Genomic DNA, 22,500 nt, shown 5'->3' with positions numbered 1-22,500 from the left:
TCTGTGTTGTTTGGGGTCAGTCTGTCTGTACACTGGTTTTGGTGGTAAAGCTCTAAGTATTTTGTCAGTGTTTTTGGGAACTGACTGTTAGACTTACAGTGATGTGATACCAGAACTCTGACCTGCTGCTGGTGCGGCCAAAACACACATCCTGCTCTACACACACACACGCGCACGCTCACACACACAACACACACAGACCAACAAACGCTCCGTCGCAAACAAACCCCATGCTGCAGATGTCAATAACAGGATCATGAAGGAAAAGTACTAAAGCCATCTATTACAATCAAACTTAAAAACTATATACAAAATAATGAGTTAGAATATTTGTTATGATTTTATATAATGTATTACAGTAGCATTACTTAGTATCTAAAAAAGGCAAACTTTCTAAAGTGACGTACTCATTTAGTAATATTTTTATGGAAAGGTGATGCATTTTTCAGGATTCTTTGATAAATAGATCAGCATTCATTTGAAATAGTAATCTTTTGTAACATCATAAATGTCTTTACTCTCACTTTTGATCACTTGAATGCATCCCTGCTGAATAGAAGTAAATCTTACCGATCTCAAACTTTTGAACAGAAGTGTAATTGTTTAGATGGATAAAGTCATGATACACACATCTCTTTTTTGCCTTTTAACATGTAGTAGCCCCTTTAACTGTCTCCGGCATCAGTCTGGAGTTTGAGTGTGTGTTGGTGGATGAATCATCCGGTTCGTCCTCACATAAACCAGTGCTCTTCACCCGTATGACGCTGGAGCAGACGCTTTCATTCTGACGGGATTATGTAACAGATACACACAGATGCAAGCGTCTCTGACCCTAGTGAAAGGACATGTCTGCTCCGACTCATTTAGCGATCTGCCACTAACACACAGACGGCTTATCGCAGAACAGAGACGAGCTGCGTGTGCGTGTGTGTGAGAGAGATAAAAAGTCTTTTTGATTTTTTTATGTGCACTTGAATCATGATGAGCCAGGCATGCTGGGAAATGTAATGGATGTAAAAACATCTGTATGTTGGAGTCTCTGTGTATTGGTGTTCTCTAAATATACACTAACGGTAAAAAAAAAAATATATATATATATATATATTTTTTTTTTTAAAGAAGTCTCTTATGCTCACCACTGCTGCATTGTTTGGACGTAAAATCAGTAATATTGTGAAATATTATTACAATTTAAAATAACCATTTTCTATGTGAATATATTTTAAATGTAATTTATTCCTGTGATCAAAGCTGAATTTTCAGCATCATTACTCCAGTCTTCAGTGCCACATGATCCTTCAGAAATCATTCTAATATGATGATTTGATGATCAAGAAACATTTCTGATTATTATCAATGTTGAAAACATCCTTGCTTAATATGTTTGTGGAAACAATGATACTCTACCATTTATGCGATTGAGGTAAATCAGATTAAAAAACAACAACTTCATACTTTTATTCAGCAAGGATGCATTAAACTGATCAGAATTGACAGTAAAGACATTTATAATGTTACAAAAGATTGTATTTCAAATAAACTGTTCTTTTGAACTTTCTATTCATCAAAGACCCCTGAAAAAAATGCATCACGCTTTCCACAAAAATATTAAGCATATGAAATATTAAGTTTGAAACATTGATAATAAGAACCATTAAATCTGCAGTCCGTAGCTTTTTTGGGTTAAAAATTATCCAAAATAAATTTTTGAGCAAGTTCATAACCAGCCAGTGTTCAAAACCCTCTGCTTGCCGTAGCTCGATTCAAAATGGTGAGCTTGTAATAATGTTTTTTATTCCGGTACTGGTGGATTTCCGCGAGAAATTCGAGCATGTCTTTGCATCATTACGTCACATCTGTCCACATAAAGAAGAGTCTCGGCTAGTAGGCTATGTTGTGTGTGAGGATGCTGGAGGTGGAGATTTATAGCCTTTTCTCACAGCACTGGATATAATTACACTTGTCAATTTGATGGCGAATCCAGAAAGGTTCAAATGACAATCACCAGCACAACTGTAGATTCACCCGAACAAACGCGAAAGACTTCGGACTTCGGAGAAAAAAAGAGACTGCAACCCGGCCCATGTGAAAACAAGGATAAATATCGGAAGGGAATTAAATGTTGTCATGCAATGCTGATGTTGTTAACATTAACAATTTGAGAATAAAGTATAATTTACACGGTTTGACGTGATATGATAAGCGATCGTTAGATTTAATCAGCGTGATTTACTGCAATGCTTTTTTTCCCTTAGTTGGTCAGAACAAAAGTGGATGTTACTTGTTCAGACGACATTTTCCGGTGAAAATTCTAATGTTGGTCATACTTCCAAAAAGTAGAATCCGTGATTGTGAATGCCAGTATCCACACCGGCGCGGTGACTGACAGCCGCACATTCTCCTAAAAACACTGGATTCGTCCGCGCTGTGCCGAGCCGAGGCACAACCCACGTAAAGTTGATAATTCCGCGAATAACTGCAATTGCAGATTTCGAACAGAGAAGGCGACAAAGAGGAAAAACTGCGGACTGCAGCTTTAATAACTGAGCACCAATAATATTTGATTTCAGCAAAACAGTGACACTGAAGACTGGAGTAATGATGCTGAAAATTCAGCTTTGATCACAGGAATAAATTACATTTTAATATATATATATATATATATATAATATTCACATTTGCAATAATATTTCATAATATTACTGTTTTACTGTACTTTTGATCAAATCAAATAAAGGCAGCCTTGATGATATTCAGAATAGAAAATGGTTCTCTTAATATTTGTAATAATAAAATATGACTTCTTTTACTGTATTTTTGATCAAATAAATGCAGCCTTGGTGAGCAGAAGAGACTTCTTTCAAAAACTTTGAAAAGTGTTTAGTGTGTTGACGTGCACGTGCTGACCTTGCTATGTGTGTCTCTCCAGAGGGACTTCAAGCGTCGTGAGGAGCTCCAGCAGACAGATGTGGAGTGTTGGCTGGGCTTCATCACGTTTCTGTGTGAAGTGTTCGGCACCATGAGGAGCAGCGCTGGAGAGCCGTTCAGAGTGCTGGTGTGTCCCATCTACTCCTGCTTACGAGAGGTACACAACACACACCTCATCAACTACAGGCCAAAGGGAAGCGATGTATGTAGAATCTACTCGGATTAAATACTGTGACTCTGACTTCCTGACAGAACACTGTGCGTCGTCTCGCTCTCGCTCTCTCGATGTCACATTAACTCGTGAAACAACAGTCAGAAAGAGATCAAAATATCAAAACAAATTCCTACACATTTTTACTCTTTATCATTAAAGGAGACCTATTATGCCCTTTTACAGTCTTGATTTGTTTTTGTGCTCTACTAGAACAGGTTTTCATGCTTGAATGTTCATTATTTCTCTCATTTTCTCCACTGTTGCGGCTCCTCTCTTCTCAGTCTGTCAGTAACGCTCCGTTTAGTTCCTGTCTCTATGAAGCCCCTCCTCCTGAAAAGCACACTGTGCTCTGATTGGTTGACTGGAGCTTGCGTTGCGATTAGTCGATCACATGTCAGACACTGATATAGAGAATAACTCCTGCTGGAGAGACTTTGTAACGTTGCAGAGCTTTTTCATGCTCAAACTGCAACATTACACACTAAAGAACGTTGAAAATATAAAAAATCAGAATAGGACCCCTTTAAGTCTTCTGCTGTTTAGCAATGATAATGTTTATTTCCTACGTATTAACTCACCATAACTGAACATGTTGCTGAACTCTGAATAGGTGTTGTTGACATGTAAATGTGAATGGTTGTGTATGCAATTGTATTTATCTGATGACCGTAAATAATTTTTTATATTTTTCAGCTGAATTTCAGTAACTCAGAAGTAGGGCTGCACGATTTAGAGAAAAAGTAATTTTCTTTTTTAAAATGCGATTTAAATTTGTAGGGCTGCACAATTTGGCCAAAAAATTATTATTATTATTATTATTATTATTAACAATAATAATATTGTTATTATTATTACAAAATAAAAATATTAAAACAAGACATTCCTTTTGTAATATTTCACTCTAAAATAAAAATATTTTAGATAAATAATTTTATGGTACAACTGTAAAATTACAATTTTAATGTTAATTAAATGTTAATTTTATGTTAATAATTTATATTATTTTCGTTAATTAAGACTTATTATTACAAACTTTAAACCATCAAGCTTTTATTTAGGTGGTTTTTACAAGTTTGGGAAGTGGCACACTTCATTTTTATTTTCGATTAATCATGCAGCTCTACTTGCAAGGTAGTTTTGCTTTGTGAAAGTTACTGTATTTTTTTCACAATACATCAAACTCATTTCAAAAGATCAAGAAAAAATCGTTTTTTCATTATCCGACCCCCTTTAAGACTTAAAGATGATCTTTGTCTGGTGAAATGCCCCGATCGCTGGTGAATAGGGCTTCCCTGTCTGGGCTGAATCCTGTCAGTTGTTCGGCCGATGACAGACGTGATCCGTCAAAAGCCAAAGTTTGATTCTTCAGCCGCTCCACATCAAAGAGACGCGATCTGGGTGAGAGTTCAGTGTGTGTTTGTGCCGTATGAATGCCGCTATTCAGGGTCGCAGCCGGATTAACATCCCGTTCGGCTCTCGTATCGGCACGTCCCGACACGATGGTCTGGGAGTCTGAACAGGCACTTTGTGTCAGTGTGTGACAGCGATTACGTCTCCGCCAGGTGTGTGAAGTGTGTGTTGTGTGGACCGGCAGAGCAGGTCGGGTAATTACAGGTGATCCAGCTGTAGTGTGGAGCTGACAGGTGTATTTGGAGCGCTGAGGGTGTGGGAGATAATAAAAGACAGGATGAATGGAGGGAGGGAGAGAAGAGACCGTCTGTTGTTCATTTGAAAGCTGCTAGAGCTGAAGGGTTGGACGCATCTCTGATCTTCTCAAACCCTTTTGTTGGATTCTTTTGTGCATTTTCATCACTTTTACCTGGTTGCATACAGCTAGAACTAAGTTCTACACTATTCATTAATAGTCTAGTGGTAAGAGAGAAAACTCAAGATGTAAATGCAGTAGGATAGCTGAAGTTTGTGTTTCTGATTTTATAGATGCAATATTTGCATATTAAAGTGCCCCTATTATGCTATTTTAAAGGTTACTAATTTTGTTTTGCAGTCTCCTACAACAGGTTTACATGCATTCAAGGTCAAAAACACATTACTTTTCTCATAATATCCGACTACCATCAACTTTTTTCTCACAGTGTCTGCAACAGTCGATAAAGGATCCGGTCTCTTTCAACCCCTCCTTTCCACGAGTCTACTCTGCTCTGATTGGTCAGATGGTTCAGTCTGTTGTGATTGGTCTACTCTGCTCTGATTGGTCAGGTGGCCCAGTCTGTTGTGATTGGTCTACTCTGCTCTGATTGGTCAGATGGCTCAGTCTGTTGTGATTGGTCTACTCTGCTCTGATTGGTCAGGTGGCTCAGTCTGTTGTGATTGGTCTACTCTGCTCTGATTGGTCAGGTGGCTCAGTCTGTTGTGATTGGTGTACTCTGCTCTGATTGGTCAGTTGGCTCAGTCTGTTGTGATTGGTCTACTCTGCTCTGATTGGTCAGATGGCTCAGTCTGTTGTGATTGGTCTACTCTGCTCTGATTGGTCAGGTGGCTCAGTCTGTTGTGATTGGTGTACTCTGCTCTGATTGGTCAGTTGGCTCAGTCTGTTGTGATTGGTCTACTCTGCTCTGATTGGTCAGTTGGCTCAGTCTGTTGTGATTGGTCTACTCTGCTCTGATTGGTCAGATGGCCCAGTCTGTTGTGATTGGTCTACTCTGTTCTGATTGATCAGATGGCCCAGTCTGTTGTGATTGGTCTACTCTGCTCTGATTGGTCAGTTGGCTCAGTCTGTTGTGATTGGTCTACTCTGTTCTGATTGGTCAGATGGCCCAGTCTGTTGTGATTGGTCTACTCTGCTCTGATTGGTCAGATGACTCAGTATGTTGTGATTGGTCTACTCTGCTCTGATTGGTCAGATGGCCCAGTCTGTTGTGATTGGCCGACCGCTTACTGTGTGTGTCAGAAACCAATTTCCCATTAACATATCTAAATTTTAGCTGCAGATCTTCCTCAGCACTTGATAGACAGTGATACGTACAGTAATGATGGCGTTTTTTTTACCGAATCAATTCCAGCTCAAGACTCAATCTTTAGAACAGTCCTTGTAAAGTGGATTTGCTTTGGTAGCAAATCACAACACACTGCTCCAGTCGACCAGTCAGAGCACAGTGTGCTTTTCAGAAGGAGGGGCTTCATAGAGACAGGAACTAAACAGAGTGTTACTGACAGTCTGGGAAGAGAGGAGCCGCAACAATGGACAATATGAGAAAAATAATGACGCATGAAAACCTGTTCTAATAGAGCCCAAAAACAAAATTTAGGCTTTCTAAAAGGGCATAATAGGTCTTCTTTAAAATATGTCTCTGTGCTAGTAGAGAGTTTGACCATGTAGGATCATGTTAATTTCTGAAGTCTTCAGGGAGATAATTACAGCCTTGCCTTTATGTTCTTCATTATATTGATTCTGATGTGGAGTTGTATTCGCGTATGAGGTTAGTTTGAGGTGGTTTCTGTAACACGAGCTCTGCTCCTGCTCTCTGGGGACGTCATTATGGACTATATAACACTAGACTTAAAGCAGCGGTTACCCTGGAGACAGCATAAGGAGACCCCATCAGTAATTACCCGAGACCACCAGGACTAGAAACCTCTAGACACCAATATGCATGTTCACTCCTTCAAAACGCTGCGGGCCATGGATTCAGGTCTGGTATATCTTATCATAGATTCAGAGACTTTTGGGTACTTTCTGACTTGGTTTTCTATTATAATATGCTGGGATGTAAGGGTCCTTCATTCCTTGCAATTATTGTTCAGGTGATTGGGTTACACTTAAAACTTTTATGCATAATGCATTATAAAAGTATTTTTAATGCATTAATCATATCTTGTAACATTATACTTATCTATTAATTGAACACACCTTTAAAAAGTATAATGCATTAAAACCTAAATAACCAATTTCAGATGCAACAAGGAATCTGAATATTAAAATGCATTTTAACTTTGGTTACAATTAAATATACAAATATATAATGCATTATAACATACATTATAATTACCTTTATAATGCATTATACATAAAAGCTTTAAGTAAAGTGTTACCAAAAAATCTTACTGCAAACATTTGAACTGTTTTTTGAACTATATATATATATATATATATATATACACACAAGTATTTTTTATTTTATTTTTAATCTGGTAGGTATAGCTTATTTTGGAAATAAGTGTAATTGTTTAAATCTTTGAATTCCAAGTTTTGACTCCTGAGATACGAATAGAAATCTGTTCCAGAAGTATCTATAAATTTCTTTTTAAATGTTCAGTAATCAGAAATGACTAGAACTCATAGAAATTAGTGAACTCTGTAAGACTCTTTAACCATAACTGCAGGCTGTACTATAATTCTGACACTGATTTTCTCAACAAATACAGGGGTTTTTTGTATTTTCATTAGACTAGATCAAACGTTTTAAAGAGCAGAACGTACTGTGCAGACGCTGCCGTCTGGTTAACATCCAGCTAATTGACGTTTGATCATGTTAGCAAAGCCCCTTCTTCCTTTTTTTTTTTGGTTTGTTAATTTTTCTCTGAAGAATCACTACTTGCCACAGTTACTTTAATTATATTAAGAGTCAGAACCAAAAGTAATGGGGTCATATTATCTTTTGAAACCAAAGAGTGATGTACTATTGAGAAATACTGTAATATTCACAACATAAACAGTAACATTATAAGTGTACTGTAGGGAAAAAAGTCCCTTAAAGTAGATGATCTGTATAAATGTCTGCTGTAATGTTTTGGAGACTGTTGTTGTGGTAACCCGTGAAGTGAAGTAAGGTATATTTTGAGAGCGAGTCTGCTTGAATGAAATTCCTGGTTTGTGTGTTTGTGCGGGAGGTTGTCAGCTGTTTTGTGAGACGGTCTCCAGACCCGCTCGCGTCAGCTTTGATCAGCGTGGTCCACTGGCCCCTGTAGGCCCCCCGCCTCACAAAGGGCTGCCTGTGTCACTGCCTGAGTGCTTTTCCCGCCCAGCGTTCTGCTAGTCGTCTCAGTAGATCTCTTCAGACACACACACACACACACACAGATCCACCTTCAGTAGCAAGAGCTTTCGTATCAGAACAGCCTGAAAGGCTCAAGAACATCATTATAGTAGTCCACAAATCTTCTGAAGTCGTGTGAAAGCTGTACAAGTTTTAGAATATAACTTTAACTCTCAGCGTTAGGTGTTTAAGTCTCGTTAAGTTTGGTATATAAGGTATAGCAATAGTGACGCTTGACTTTACCACCACTAATAGCTGGGCTGGGCAATATGGCCAAAATATTATCACAAAAAATGTTTTCCATATCATTCTATATCAATATTTATCATCGGTAATGGGGAATGAAATGCATTCCACATGTTTGTCAGAGCTAAAAAAATTAATGTAAACATAACTTCGCAGAATAAGCTACCTTTAAGTTCAGGGCCATAAATCATTTTATTTTCTTTAGATTCTGTGTTTTATAAAATCAATCATCAAAAATTGTCTCTAATGCAATGAATTCATAGAACTTTAGCAATTTAATCAACCTTTTAAAGTGTAATCAAAGTAAAATACAGTATAACAATTAATTTACAACAAAACCTTTTTTTTAATCAAATAAAGTATAAATTAAAACATAACATAAAATATTAAAACATAAATTATATTATAATAGTAATACATATTTTAATACTTATTATTATTATTATTATTATTATTATTATTATTATTCACAACATCTCAAATAATAATAAAATATGTTAAAATATTTATTAGTTGTAGTAGTAGCAGCAGCATTTTAAGGAATATCACACAACCAAGATCATTTTAATAATAATAATACTTTATATCATGCAATATCATGCAACCAATATATTTTTTATAATAATAATGAATATTTATTGAGTGTTATTATTATATTTATTATTAAGCAATATCATAAAACCAATGTATTTCTTAATAATAATAATTCATATTTAATAGATTGTATTAGTAGTAGTAATGGTGGTAGTATCACTTTGAGAAGCACATGTTAATATACAATCATAATATATTTGTGTCATAAATTTGTCAAGTTAAACCAAACTTTTATTTTCTTTCAAGTGTCATTAATCTCATTATCTCTTTAAACTTTCCCGAACGCTGCTAAAGCCCAGCTCTAGACTATGAGGATCCAGTCTGGTTGACTCAACGTCTAGTTTTAATTTGTGTTCAGTGTCTGTGTTTAGCTCTGTTTCGTCACTCTGTCATTCAAATGAGAACGCTATAGCAATATAAATGGAAAAAGAAGAACTTTCAGCACAATTTCTGAATGAATGATTATCGTTAATGAGCTGTGGCAATGTTGAACACAGTTCATGTGTGTCTGGGTCAAATCAGCAATTTTGCATTACACAAACATGTTGGCCAAGACGAGAAGAACATTCTTACATAATGTCCAATGACATTGTGTCTGTTACGGGAAAAGACATATGGGAAACCTGACCACAGGATTAGAATAGCTGCTATTTTTTAGTGAAAACCATAACATTGAGAACATTTCTAAATGCTAATATGCTTACATGTGTTTGCTTTTCGGGATTTCTTTCATTCCGTCTCATTGCATCGGTCATCTTTGGGGCCCTTTGCATATTTTTTAAATAGTTTAAAATTCCCTTTGAAACTGGGAAATGCATGTTGCATCAGACTTAGTTGCTGAATAATAATGTGTATTTGTCCTGTTTAGTGAGTTTCACTTCTGTTTTTGTGGTCAGACTGAGCACATTTCTGTCTGTCACAACAGTTGTCTGGGGTTGAGACTTGTACTCGGGTGATATTGGTCTCACTGGCGTCTGTTGGCTGGTGGTTTATGAGGAACAGTGAAAGAGGAAGTGAAAGATGATTCGTGTGTTGATGTGTGGTCTATATATACATCTGGATCACCAGCAGAGACCTCCTGAAAGCTGAAGTCTGTTCAACTGTGCAAATTAAAGATGCATATTCTAATAGCTCAAACAGCAGAGCGTGGCACTAGCAGCGTTCATTTCCCAGGGAATGCATGAACTTTAAGAAGGCAAGACATTACAGGCAGACAAGTTTGCTTCCATAACTCTTCTTTCAGATTAGTGAAAAGAAAACGTCCAAAATACACATTTAATACACTTTATCTATTTTGCGTCTGTATAGATTTCAGTTGCAATACATAACTTTAAAGGCTGTGAGTCTGAAATCTCCACTTCAAAAGCTTTACATGCACCAAACTTAACAGTTTTATTCCTATCTATATTCTGAAGGCTTTTTGAGAGGATTTTGGTCATATAGCATTTATAGATTTATGGACTGATTAAAGGAGATAAAGGTCATTACTTTGTTTATTGGGTGTAATAGAATAGGTTAACATGCTTTAATGTTAAAAAACAAAAGACATTATTTTTCAAACCCTGTGCATTATTGCATCTCATCTATTCCCTGTTCTTCTGAAACACACTGATTTGCTCTGATTGGCCAGCTTGACCCAGTGCGTTGTGATTGGCCAAGCACCTCAAGCGTGTGACGGAAATGTAACGCCCCTTTCCATAATCACATGCTTCCAAGGCATTAAGCAATTGTACACACACAGTTAATGTCGCCACTTTTACCGTATCAGTGTTAGTCTGTTCTGAAAATGTGGATGAGCCAACTGATCAGAACCAGCTTTTAAAGGGGTGGTATAATGCCCTTTTCACAAGATGTAAAATAAGTCTCTGATGTCCCCAGAGTGTGTATGTGAAGTTTTAGCTCAAAATACCCCACAGATATTTTTATATAGCATGTTAAAATTGTCACTTTTTGAGGGTGAGCAAAAACACACCGTTTTTGTGTCTGTCCCTTTAAATGCAAATGAGCTGCTGCTCCCGGCACGGGGGGCGGAGCTACAACAGCTTGAGTCCTTTTACCTCACACACACATGCACTGAAAATTTCAAAAACTTTTAGCCTTTTATGTTCAAACTATCTTCTAGTCATTGATTAGCATATTCTGTCTTAATAATCTATAAATCATGTTCCGGGGGCGGGGTTTATGTAAATTTTAGGGTTGGTGATGTCACTAACCCGGGAGGAATGTTGTGTAGTCTCTACCAGCCGTTTGTTGTAGTCCTTAAAAAGTGATTTCTTTAAAAGCAAATATCTCCCTTTGCTTTGAACTTTGAGCGTTGTAACTTTGCAGATGTTGTTTATGATCAAACAGCAACATTACACACTAACTAAAGTTAGAAAAGAGAAATTATAATCAACCACCCCTTTAAAGGATAACTTGAGCAGAACGTTTTCGGGAGGCCAAACAAAACGGTTTTGCTTTCACATCCAAACACACCGTGACGACACTACAATAAACTGAAGCCTCGTCTTCTCTCTTTGCGTTTGCCTTTGACTAATTATGATATTTCAGATTGTGGCGTAGACGTTTGCGGAAGAAATTTGTGGATTTGGATCGAGGCGTTTTAGGCAGGTCTGGATCAGTGTTAATAAATCCCTTATGCGACACTGAGCTTTGTAACTTTGCAGATCGCAGACACACTAAAGGAAAACATTAAAAAGCATCAAAAGACCCCTTTAATATGTCAACATAATGAAACAAGAATTTTGTCCTCTGGCAATTTTTATCCATTCTAGAAATGTATGCAAATTAGGGCATATATAATTAGATAATACACCATTTGCATATTTAAACATAACATTTCAGAAAACTTCTACTGTGATTAATGTACTGGGGAAAGTATGGGGATATTAAATAGTTAATCACCTGTCTTGCCTTAAATTATATCTTTGATGCAATGGATTAAAACATCTCCCAAATGCATAAATGTACTAAAACATGTTTTATGTTTTATGAAAAACTGTTTATGAATGGAATCGACATTGACTCAAAGTGAATAACAACACCATTGACTTCTGTAGAGCTGCTTTATATATTAACTATAATTGAGGAATTTCTGAAACTGAATTCTGTTTGCATCATTCTTGTTTATCACTGTAAATCTGCTTCAATACCATCTGTATTATTGTATAAAGCGCTATATAAATAAAGGTGACTTGACTAAAGGTGATACTTGACTGTGATTGGTGAATCGCTGCACCGCTCACTGAAGTAAGGAGTGTATTCTGTGTGTTTTAGCTCCTGGAGTCTCCTGAGGTGAAGGAGGACGCTGTTCTCTGCTGTTCTATGGAGGTGAGTTGAGTTTAACAGCATCTCTGAGATCGTGAAAACTTCTGTAACACATTCATAATGATCAAGATCAGGGAGAGAGAGAGAGAGAGAGAGAGACTGATGGATGGATAAAGCCCAGGACACAACAATTGTGTTGCGCACCGTTGGCTCTAGTCGGACACCATTATTTTTTTTATTTTTTTTATTATTTTTGATTCAGCATGTTGAATCAGCGTCGGTGAGAGAGAATCCTGATTGGCTGTTCAGTTTAGCGAATGAGTCAGTGCAAGATAATAAAAGCGAAGTTATAATTTTACATCATCTTACCTGAGCATGCCGATGCGCAAATATTTTCATAACATGAGCCGACTGGAGTGAAGAAATTGATGCATCAGCGTTATTTATTGTTATAATGGTAATACATCAATAGTATATACCAATTGTAAAAAAAAAAAAATATATATATATATATATATATATATATATATGTGTATATGTATGTGTGTGTGTGTGTATGTATATATATATCTATGTATGTATGTATGTGTGTGTGTGTGTGTGTGTGTGTGTGTGTGCGTGTGTGTGCGTGTGCGTGTGCGTGTGTATCCATATATATCCAAAACAAACCAATATGATGTTCAGTGTGGATGATGTCCCATCTGCCCGCAAACCGGATCATCAGGAGACAGTTTGTCTGGACATCCGACTGCTTCCATCCAGTCTCTCTCTCTGTCTCTCTCTCTCTCTCTCTCTCTCTCTCTCTCTCTCTCTCTCTCTCTCTCTCTCTCTCTCTCTCTCTCTCTCTCTCTCTCTCTGTCTCTCTCTCTCTCTCTCTCTCTCTATCTCTCTCTCACTCCCTCCCTCTCTCTCTCTCTCTCTCTCTCTCTCTCTCTCTCTTTGTCTCTGTCTGCCTGTCTCTCTCACTCAGACTAGCATCTGTTTCTCGGTACCCCCTGTGGAGTTGACCTCTGACCCTTCCTTGAGCCTGAGTGTGTCTGTCTCCCTTTGAACATCTTATTTCCTTTTAAAAACCACTCAGTGATTCCTGCCCCCTCTTTGTCTCTCTTTCTCCATCCATCTTTAAAGGAATATTACAGGATATTTTCAAATAAATGTTGATATTTGGTGCCACAGAGTTAATCATCCTGAGATAATCATTTCATAAGAGAACATGAAACCTTCTGTTTGTCTCATTGCTGATTCTCGTCTGGATGTTCTTGCAGCTCCAGAGCACCGGCCGGCTGTTGGAGGAGCAGCTTCCCGAAATGATGACGGAGCTGCTGGCCGCGGTGCGGGATAAGATGTTGTGTCCGGCCGAGTCCCAGCTGACGCGCTCGCTCCTGATGGAGGTCATCGAGCTTCACGCTCACCACTGGAGCCCGCTGGAGGCGCTGACCACTGCATACTACAACAGAACCATCCAGAAGCTCACGGCCTGACCACTGCGCAACACACACACACATCCAGAGACTCGTCTATCTAACCACTACAGGCCACGGACACACTACAACACACACACACACACACAAGCATTCTGCAATAGGATGGATGAGACAGGGCGTTGTGGGATGAGGGTCAGAGGTCAGAGGGTAAAATATGCAGATTGAAATGAATATGTATATGTTCACACTTCACATCTGCATATTCATGAGCTGACCCAGACATACAGACGCAAAACCAGACAGTCATTAGATGCGCACGCAGACTGTCTGCCGCTCTTTCTAGACAAAATGTCAACAGAAAGAGAAATCTAAAGAAAAATCTACGAAATGTAAAAAAAAATCTAAAGAAAAAATTATTTTTGCACAAAATGAAGCCTATTTTTTAACCCTTTTCATCAATATTTTATAATTTAATTAATGCATCATTTTTGCATTAGTTATGGTGATTTTGAGAATAATTAAAATTTCATTCTCTATATTTAAGATGGGTTTTTTTTTGCGTTGTCATTATTTTCATCAGTTTAGCACATTTCCCCCCAAAAAAATCATGATGTATAAATACTTTACAGTTTAATTAATGTGTTATTTTTTTTGCATCAGTGATAATAATTTTGAGGTTTTTTTAATTAAATTTTTTTAAGAATTGCGTTACAAATGCACTAAATATTCATGATAATTACATCATAGTGCAGCAAAATCAAATTGTTCCTAGTAATAGGCTTCATTTTAAGGAAAATCTGTAATTCTTTAAACATGAAGCCTTTTTAAAGTTTTTTTGCATTATTTTCATGATTGTTAAAATTGCATAATGCATAAATACTTAACTGTCATGAATTTAACGAAGGGATGATTAGTGCTTGAGAATTTTTTTTTAAAATTAATTCTTTATTTATTTTTTATATTAAAGTTTTTTGGGGTGTGGTGTTAGGTAATTGTAGGTACAGATGTGCTTAATATTCATGAAAATAATGCTCAAAAATGAACAAAGTCTTAATGGTCCTAAAAATAGGCTTCATTTTCTTTAAGCAAAATCCTTATTTGTTTCTTTAGATTTTTCAAATATTCCCTGGTCGTGTTCACAGGATGGCTTGTGAACCCCGGAGAGTGTCTTTTCTTCATCCATCCGTCCCGTTTCGGCCCCCAGGCGTCAGGAGCACGCCGTCGACCCACGGGGCGTCCAGCTGGGGTCACGCTGACTCCAAAGGAGCAAGGCTTTCTTTTGTCATAAACACACACAGCAGATGGCTGCGGGAGGTTCAGAGAGTGTGTGTGTGTGAGGACACATTCGACATGAAGTGGTCAGGTTCTTCACGAACATCAGTCGGATCTCTTGAGTTTCCTCTTCCTGTTCCGTCTCGGGCCGCGTCCCTGTTTATAATGTGTAATAGTGTCCTTAATGTTATGCATTATTGTTATTATTATTATTACTTTCTTTTACTCCTGAAGTTGCATTTTTTTTTTTTTTTTTTTTTACAAAAAAACGTATAAATGTACATGTAATAGGCTTCGTTTGTGAAATGCAAGCAGAACGCAAATTATTCCGAAAAAATGAAATGGTGACACTTTACTCAAAGCCTTTATCTATAATGCATTATAAAGATATTTATAATGTGAATATATGGCATAATGCATTGTATCTTTTCATACATAATTGTAACCAAAGTAAAATGCATTATATTTGCAGATGTCGTTACATCTGAAATTGGTTATACTTTCTAAAGGTATAGATTTGTATTATAACTGTAGTTACAATGATCCATGATATCATACAATGCATTATAAGGTGCATTAAAATAATGAATTATACATAAAGGCTTTAAGTAAAGTGTCGCCCGACAAATCTTACGTTGCATTCGATTTTGTATGAACGTAAGGATGTTTTTCCCGAATGATTCATCTACTCGTTTTTCATGAATGCGTTTTTTGTTTTTAGAAGTAGATCTGTTGCACAGGATTACTTTCGTTTTGCACTGTTTTAAGGCGATTGCTTTAAAAAATTAAGAAAGAAAAAAAAAAGATAAAAGTGTATGTAAAAAGTGTCGCGGGTTGTGGAGGATTTGGAATGTTAGTCGAACACTTTTTGCTAGAATGAATGGTAGAATCAGGTTTTGGGAGAAAATAGTGGCCTTGGAAACCCCTGCGAGTTTTACGACGAATCTTTAGTTGGCGAGCTGCTGATAGAAAGGCCTGTGCAGCGAAGAGGACTTTTATTACTGCCCTGCAATGTTCAGCTTCCTAAATAGACAATGTGAGATGTTGAAAAAGTTAAAAAAATCAAGCATGAGTCGAAATGAAATTAAGCAACAATGGCTGTCGATATATAGGCCGTTTTGCCGTGGTCGTTTTTTGCAAGTCGTTCTATTTAAAACTATTAACTTTTAACAAATTTGTTTGCCGAGGACGGTGGTCAAATCTTTTAACGGTATATCTAGCTATTACGTGTCAATTTCTCTGGCTTTTGACGACTGTGTGCATTGATATTGATTTAACACAAGCCAGTCATCTAGTTATGAATAAGCTACATGTAATCTTGTAAACGGCATATGAATATGAATCTTAGACGGGGAGCATTGGAAGTGTTTTTGAACTATTTTTCGTGAATAGTTGGTGGCCTCCCGCTTTATTTAGGGGAGGAAACGCACGCAGAACCTCATGGTTTGCCGGCAGGTTTGGGGTTTGTGTATTTTCTGTCTTGCATCAAGAATCCAAATGAAAAGACAAACGCACACGTGAGGGTTGAATCTCATGAACACACGGCTGGCTCATATTTCACCGTAGATTTTAAAGGAAGTATGTATAGAAATATTTTGCATGGAGAAAGTTAAGGTTTTCTTCATGCAAAATATGATTTTTTTTTATTATTTTTTTATTATTATTTTATTTTATTTTTTTGTGGCCTGGTCTTGTCATATTTTATGAGATTCCCCCTCATAGAGTGATTTTATGCACATACATGCATGCATGTAGTGCTCATGAAACCATCTCTGTGTGAGTGTGTTTGTCTTTCAAACATGATTTCAATTGTTGTTTTTGTATTTAGAGTTTCATTTGATTTGCTCTAGCTGCACCTCTCAGCAGTCGTGCATTGTCAGGGTTTTGCATTAGGCTCCGCCCCATTCAAGCAACAGGCAACATGTGACCTTTGACTTCTTCGGTGTTGCAACCCACCAGACTATTGAATGCAGATCATCTTCATTTGCATCTTATTGACATGCAAAGCATATGTGGCAACCATGACAGCTGGCCGAACTGTAGATCTGGGCTCACTCAAAGATGTCATCAGATTGTTTTTTTTTGTTTTTTATGCAACTGAAAATAAACTGAGAAGGGGTGTAAAGTGGAGTGTTTGTCCTTTTTTTTACATGGTCATTATGCAAAAAAATTGCATTTATTCATATTTTGAGTTAAAACAATGACTGTTTCTATTGCAACCGGAGCTTCTGACGGCAGTTGCATTGGTAACTTCAGTTGGTGATTGGCTCTTTTATTTAGAAGGCGGGACTTATTCCGCCATAGTGCGCATTTCACTTTCTCATTCGTAACATGAATGCACCGTCTTTGTATATCTAAAGTGTTTGTTTTAGTTTACAATAATAATACTGCTTGCAAATGACGCACTATACACACTCAGTGGTGTAGAGTTTGAAATTTATAAGGTTATTTAGTCATTAAACATCAGAGTCTGATGCCCCTCCCCCTCCGCTGCATAATTAAAGCTGCGACAGTCGAGTGCATGAAATGTCCAACATTCCACACTTCAGTTTTTCAGTTAATTAAGAGCATCATCTGGGTATTTAAATTGCACTTATTCTATTAGGAACCTTACAGTGTGAACACACTACTCGCACTATTGATACTACAAAACAGCAAAGAATAGTGTATTAGTACACGAATTGGGACGCACCTATACTATTAACAACTAATTTTTATGGTGATGTATATTAAATACTGTTTCATCTAGGCTTTACCGTCCACATGATTTAAACATTACAATTATTATAGAGGATATTAACTCTTTTGCCGCCAGCATTTTTTTTTTTTTAAGTTGCCATCCACCGCCGGTGTTTTTGATCATTTTCACCAAAACTTTATGGCCCCTAGAATATTTAGTTGTATGAATATCTAAAAACGTTCCTCTATGCAATACTATATCACAAGAAAGAACAGACCCTATGCTTTTAAACAACAACAACAAAACATTTTATTTTAGCTTAATGCATTCTTTTTTTCAACACTTGAATATGCGTAAGTTTCGTAAGAAAGCAACATTTTGAGCAAAAAGCTGAGAAAATCACTTTTCTGTCAAAAACTACGTCGGGATAGGATTCAGAAAGATGATCTAAACGTAGATGGAGAGAATCGAGTCCATCAACAAGTTTGCATACTTGTGCACTATTCTATGCTGTTTTGTAGTATGATTAGTACGTAGTGTTTACACTGAAAATTCAGTGCACTTTAAATAACCGGATGAAAAAACAATGGCTAGCATCCGAAGTCGCATACTTCCCTACTTATAGGCGAAAACAAAAGAAGTATGTCTGAATTCTCAGGATGATACACACTCGAGGCCACGGGAGAGGATTTGTGAATGGCAATGAAGCGACGCAACTGGTAATGAATCACATGATAATGACAACATGGCGAATCTAGTATGTCCAGATTACATTCATACTACACGCACTCATATAGAACATACTTTTTTAGCTGTCGTGAATGACCACCTCAAGAGAGTGTGCGATTTCGACGCAGCCAATGTGTGGAATAATGGACACTAACAACTGTCGCAGCTTTTTAGTCATACACTACACAGTAGATAGTGTGTATAGTGTGTCATTTGGGACACAACTTCAAGTTTGTGCCAAGGATTTTGGGTAATATAACATCAAAAAGCATGAATGCACACTTTGAAAATCAGCTAGAAATGGTACACCATCCAGACTCCTCACTATTTGCATCACACATCATTTAGTATGTAGTATGCGTGTCAACATGAACATTAGGCTACATCGTGAAATTAAAAAAATAAAAGCTAATTCAAAGTATTAATAAATACAATCAGAATCAGATCCTGACTGCAACATGCTGTCTTTATTAACGTCCAGCAGCCCTTTTGTTTTCTACTAGGCTACACCCCCTTCATCATCATCATCTCCATAACACCCCCTGCTCTGTTTGTGTGATTTAATTGCCATGTCCGGGGTGAGTGTGTTGCCCGATTGTTTCTATTGTTTGGAGATGACAAAGGAGCATTTGGCTCCACACACACACACACAGCTGGATGCTTGCTGCAGCTGCCACATGGATTCAAGCGCAGCAATCTTGACAGCTGTGCAGAACACACACATCAGCTACCTGCAGAGAGAAAGTGTGTGTGTGTGTGTGTGTGTGTGTGTGTGAGAGTGACAGTCAAACTCTTGAGATGCCTGCCAGTGCATGACTTCAGGTTCTTAAAGGGACAGTTCAACTCCAATTTGGAAAACCCAGCTATAGACTCTCTTCAAACACCAACAGGTGTCATTTCCATCACAGCTCTTGAGGCTCTAGTTTCATAGCTAACATGGTAACATTTTCACACTTTTGCATGTTTTTGTTCTGCATTTGTCAAGGCCTGTTCATACCAAGAACAATAACTGTAAATATAACTATAATGATAACTCTAGTTTTTTGTCTGCTGCTTTAAATGCTCCAGCTCTGATTGGCTGTCAATGTTTTAATTGTTCATCAGCTGGAAAAAAAAAATCCAATGATGAATTTATGATAGCTTGGTGCTTTCATCCAGCGTTTTTTATGCGATATTCCAAAATGTGCATAAAAATTGGTCCCTCTGTGCCGTTATCGTTATAGTTGTGGCGTAAACGATTTTTAGAATTATATCTTTATCGTTATAGTTATCATCCTTGGTGTGAACGGGCCTTTACACTCTAGAATAAAAGGTTCTTTATAGAACCCTAGGATTCTTGAATCAATTTTAAAGAACTCTTTATGCCAAAAAAGGTATAAGAAGAAACGTCCAAATGTGATTGCATAATAATTTGATTTAATTTCAGATTTTATCCAGTGATGAAGAATGTTTCCTAGCTGTTTAATTCATAAAATGTGATTAAAAATTTTTTTAAACCAAAATGAATGAAACAAAATATAACTAAACATAAAATGATCTTATGATTGGAAGGTTTTAGGCATGCACTCTTGAAAATAAAGGTTTGCAATGCCATAGAAGAACCTTTCAGTCAACCGTTCTTAAAATAACCATTTTTTTCTTAATGTGAAGAACATTTTAATAATTTTAAAGAACCTTTTGTGCAATGGAAATTTTTCATGGCTGTTAAATAGAACCATTTAAATTCCAAAAAAGAACCTGTATTTGAGTGAGTGAAGCGCCTCACAGAACCCTTTAAGGTTCTATATAGAACTTTATCTTGTCATATTTCCAATGATTTTTCTTGAGTGTGATATTTAATCTCAGCCATCAGCTTTTGGACTGATGCTATCTAGGGTGTTGCACTGCAGTTGCAAAGGTGTTTTTATTGTGTTGCAATTGCTAAAATGTTTTGATTGCATTGCTGTGTGGTTTTTATAGGTGTTTTCTTCCTGTGTGAAAAGCATCTCATATCCGTAGATATGCATGGCGTGAATCCTTCGGTGTGCATCTGTGGGATTTCTTCCGCCTGTTTTCTGCTCCAGCAGTTTAAAACCGTGCATCTGATCACTTAAGACCGGCACAGTTCATGTGTGGAGCGCAAACTCCGCTATAGTGTTCAAATATGCAGCTCAAATATGTTCTGTTTGTCGATTATATGTCTTTCCTTCTCTCTCTCTGGAGGAACGGTACAACCATCGGCCCACATCGTGCCCCTGCCAGCGAGGAAATGATGTCATGACCTGTTCACTTCCTGAATGAACTCTTTAATGGTTCTGTTTTTCTGCCACATAACGTATTGCTGTTGGAGCCTGGAATTCTCTCTCTTGTTCAGTCTCTCTCTCTCTCTCTCTCTTTTTCCCCAGCTTTCATCTTGTCTTTTGAGCCCCCCGCCCCTCATCTCCGCTACGGCTTCTTGTTGAAAACCCAAACCTCTCTTCATTTCCAGCCAAGCCTGATCCGTTTCCAAATCCTCCCAGTCCCGCCAACAGCAACAGCCCGTTCGCTGGAGAGACTTTCACCAGAACTCAAACAGGGCTTTTTCTATCGCCTGCAGAGGGAAGACTCGCAGATAAGAGCGTTTGCTATACGGGTTAATCCGAGTGCTCACGTATCTGGATAGAGGATAGAGAGTGAGAAAAATGTTTGTAGTTCGGACAAAAAAAATCATTTACTCACCCTCATGTTGATCCATATTTTACTTTGTTTTTTGTTTTTGTAGAATACAAAGGATGTTCACACTGCTCTTTTCTATAAAATGAAAGCATGTAGTGATCTGTAAAACTTCGAAAAGAACTAAAAACAACAAAAAGTCTTCTGTGCAGGGACGTGCGGTCAGGGTAGGCAGGGTAGGCAGTGCCTCACCAAAGGAAATGTTGACATTACATTTATTAATTCCAAGAACTTTATTAATTCACCACATTATTAATTGCATTTATTTTATTCCAAATATTAATTTTTGTAACAAAAATTTTCAGGAATACACATATAATATACTCATTTTGCCATTGTTTGCTCCTAAAACCATTGTTTCATGCAGGAAATTCAAGGCCATGGCCATTGAGGCAGAGGTTAGCAGTGCCTCTTTGGTCCATAGAACGTAGTTTACGTAGGTTTGCGCATGCGCAGTCAGTTCTCATGCTGTCTTGAATTATCAACATTGAGGCAGAGACCGAGCTTGCTTCATGTCACGTGATCCACTCGCTCTCACTCAATCCGCACTTCCCGATCTAGCGGCGCCTAGCGTTGGCTGTCAACAGGCCCGGGGTGGGTAATCGGGAGAATTCCCGGTGGGCCGCTTCACTTTTGGGCCGGTCGAGGATTTTTGTTTTTTCACATTTGTCACGTTAGTTACATTAGGCTACACACGTTCCGCATTCTGACACCGCAGCGCGCAGCCTCTGCATAGGTTGTACCATGTGAGGGAGTTCTCCCATATAGCCCGTCTTTTCCAAAACGTTTTCTCGGGTAACTACCGCGGCACCGCCGGCGCCTACCGATAGCTGGGCCGACCCGGTAGCTATGCGTCAGGGAGGATGGATGGGAGGAAGAGGCCAGGAGGTATGGAAGCTTGTTTCCGCCACAGAATAAAACATTTTAAAAGATAATTGCGACTTTTTATCTCACAATTGCGAGTTTACATCTCGCAATTCTGTCATTATTTCTCAGAATTGCGTGAAATAAAGTCGCAATTGCGTGTTATAAAGTCAGAATTGCGAGATATAAAGTCAGAATTGTGTGAAATAAAGTCGCAATTGCATGTTATAAAGTCAGAATTGCAAGATATAAAGTCAGAATTGTTTGAAATAAAGTCGCAATTGCTTCTTATAAAGTCTAAGTGAATTATTATTTAACCTTTACATTATTTTTGGAACCATGGCATTAATACAAACTACACAATAGTGACTAGGCTGCTTGTAGGTTCGCTGACACCGCGCCGCCTCCCTCTTACTGTGTCCCGCACAAAACATTTGTTTGTTGTAGGCTATAATATATATCTATCATAAGATAGATGTGTCCATTAATTTGATTATTAGATTTGATTGTGCATTAGCCTCACATATGACTTTGCTGTATGCAGGCAGCGATGTGATGATGCCTGATATGAACTTGGGTTGCTTCATTAACTGAATG

General features: G+C 37.7%; 1 protein-coding gene across 3 annotated transcripts in view; it reads left to right on the top strand.

Annotated features, from left to right (window-relative positions):
- The window catches only part of ctif (CBP80/20-dependent translation initiation factor), a 68,974-nt gene extending 53,256 nt beyond the window's left edge, over nt 1–15,718 (top strand). For 2 of the 3 annotated variants that reach the window (XM_084137799.1, XM_084137798.1), the window contains 3 exons: nt 2,930–3,085; nt 12,253–12,306; nt 13,509–15,718. In XM_084137799.1, coding sequence (XP_083993925.1) covers nt 2,930–3,085; nt 12,253–12,306; nt 13,509–13,724 — 426 coding nt within the window. In that variant the 3' untranslated portion in view covers nt 13,725–15,718. The remainder of the gene's footprint in view (nt 1–2,929; nt 3,086–12,252; nt 12,307–13,508) is intronic. The other variant, XM_084137797.1, reaches the window with a different exon arrangement.
- Nucleotides 15,719–22,500: the final 6,782 nt, after the last annotated feature.

The sequence above is a fragment of the Abramis brama genome, assembly GCF_963993115.1.
Source record: "Abramis brama genome assembly, chromosome: 15".
NCBI lineage: Eukaryota > Metazoa > Chordata > Actinopteri > Cypriniformes > Leuciscidae > Abramis > Abramis brama.
The sequence above is the reverse complement of the archived record's forward strand: the minus strand, read 5'-3'. Positions and strand labels throughout refer to the sequence as shown.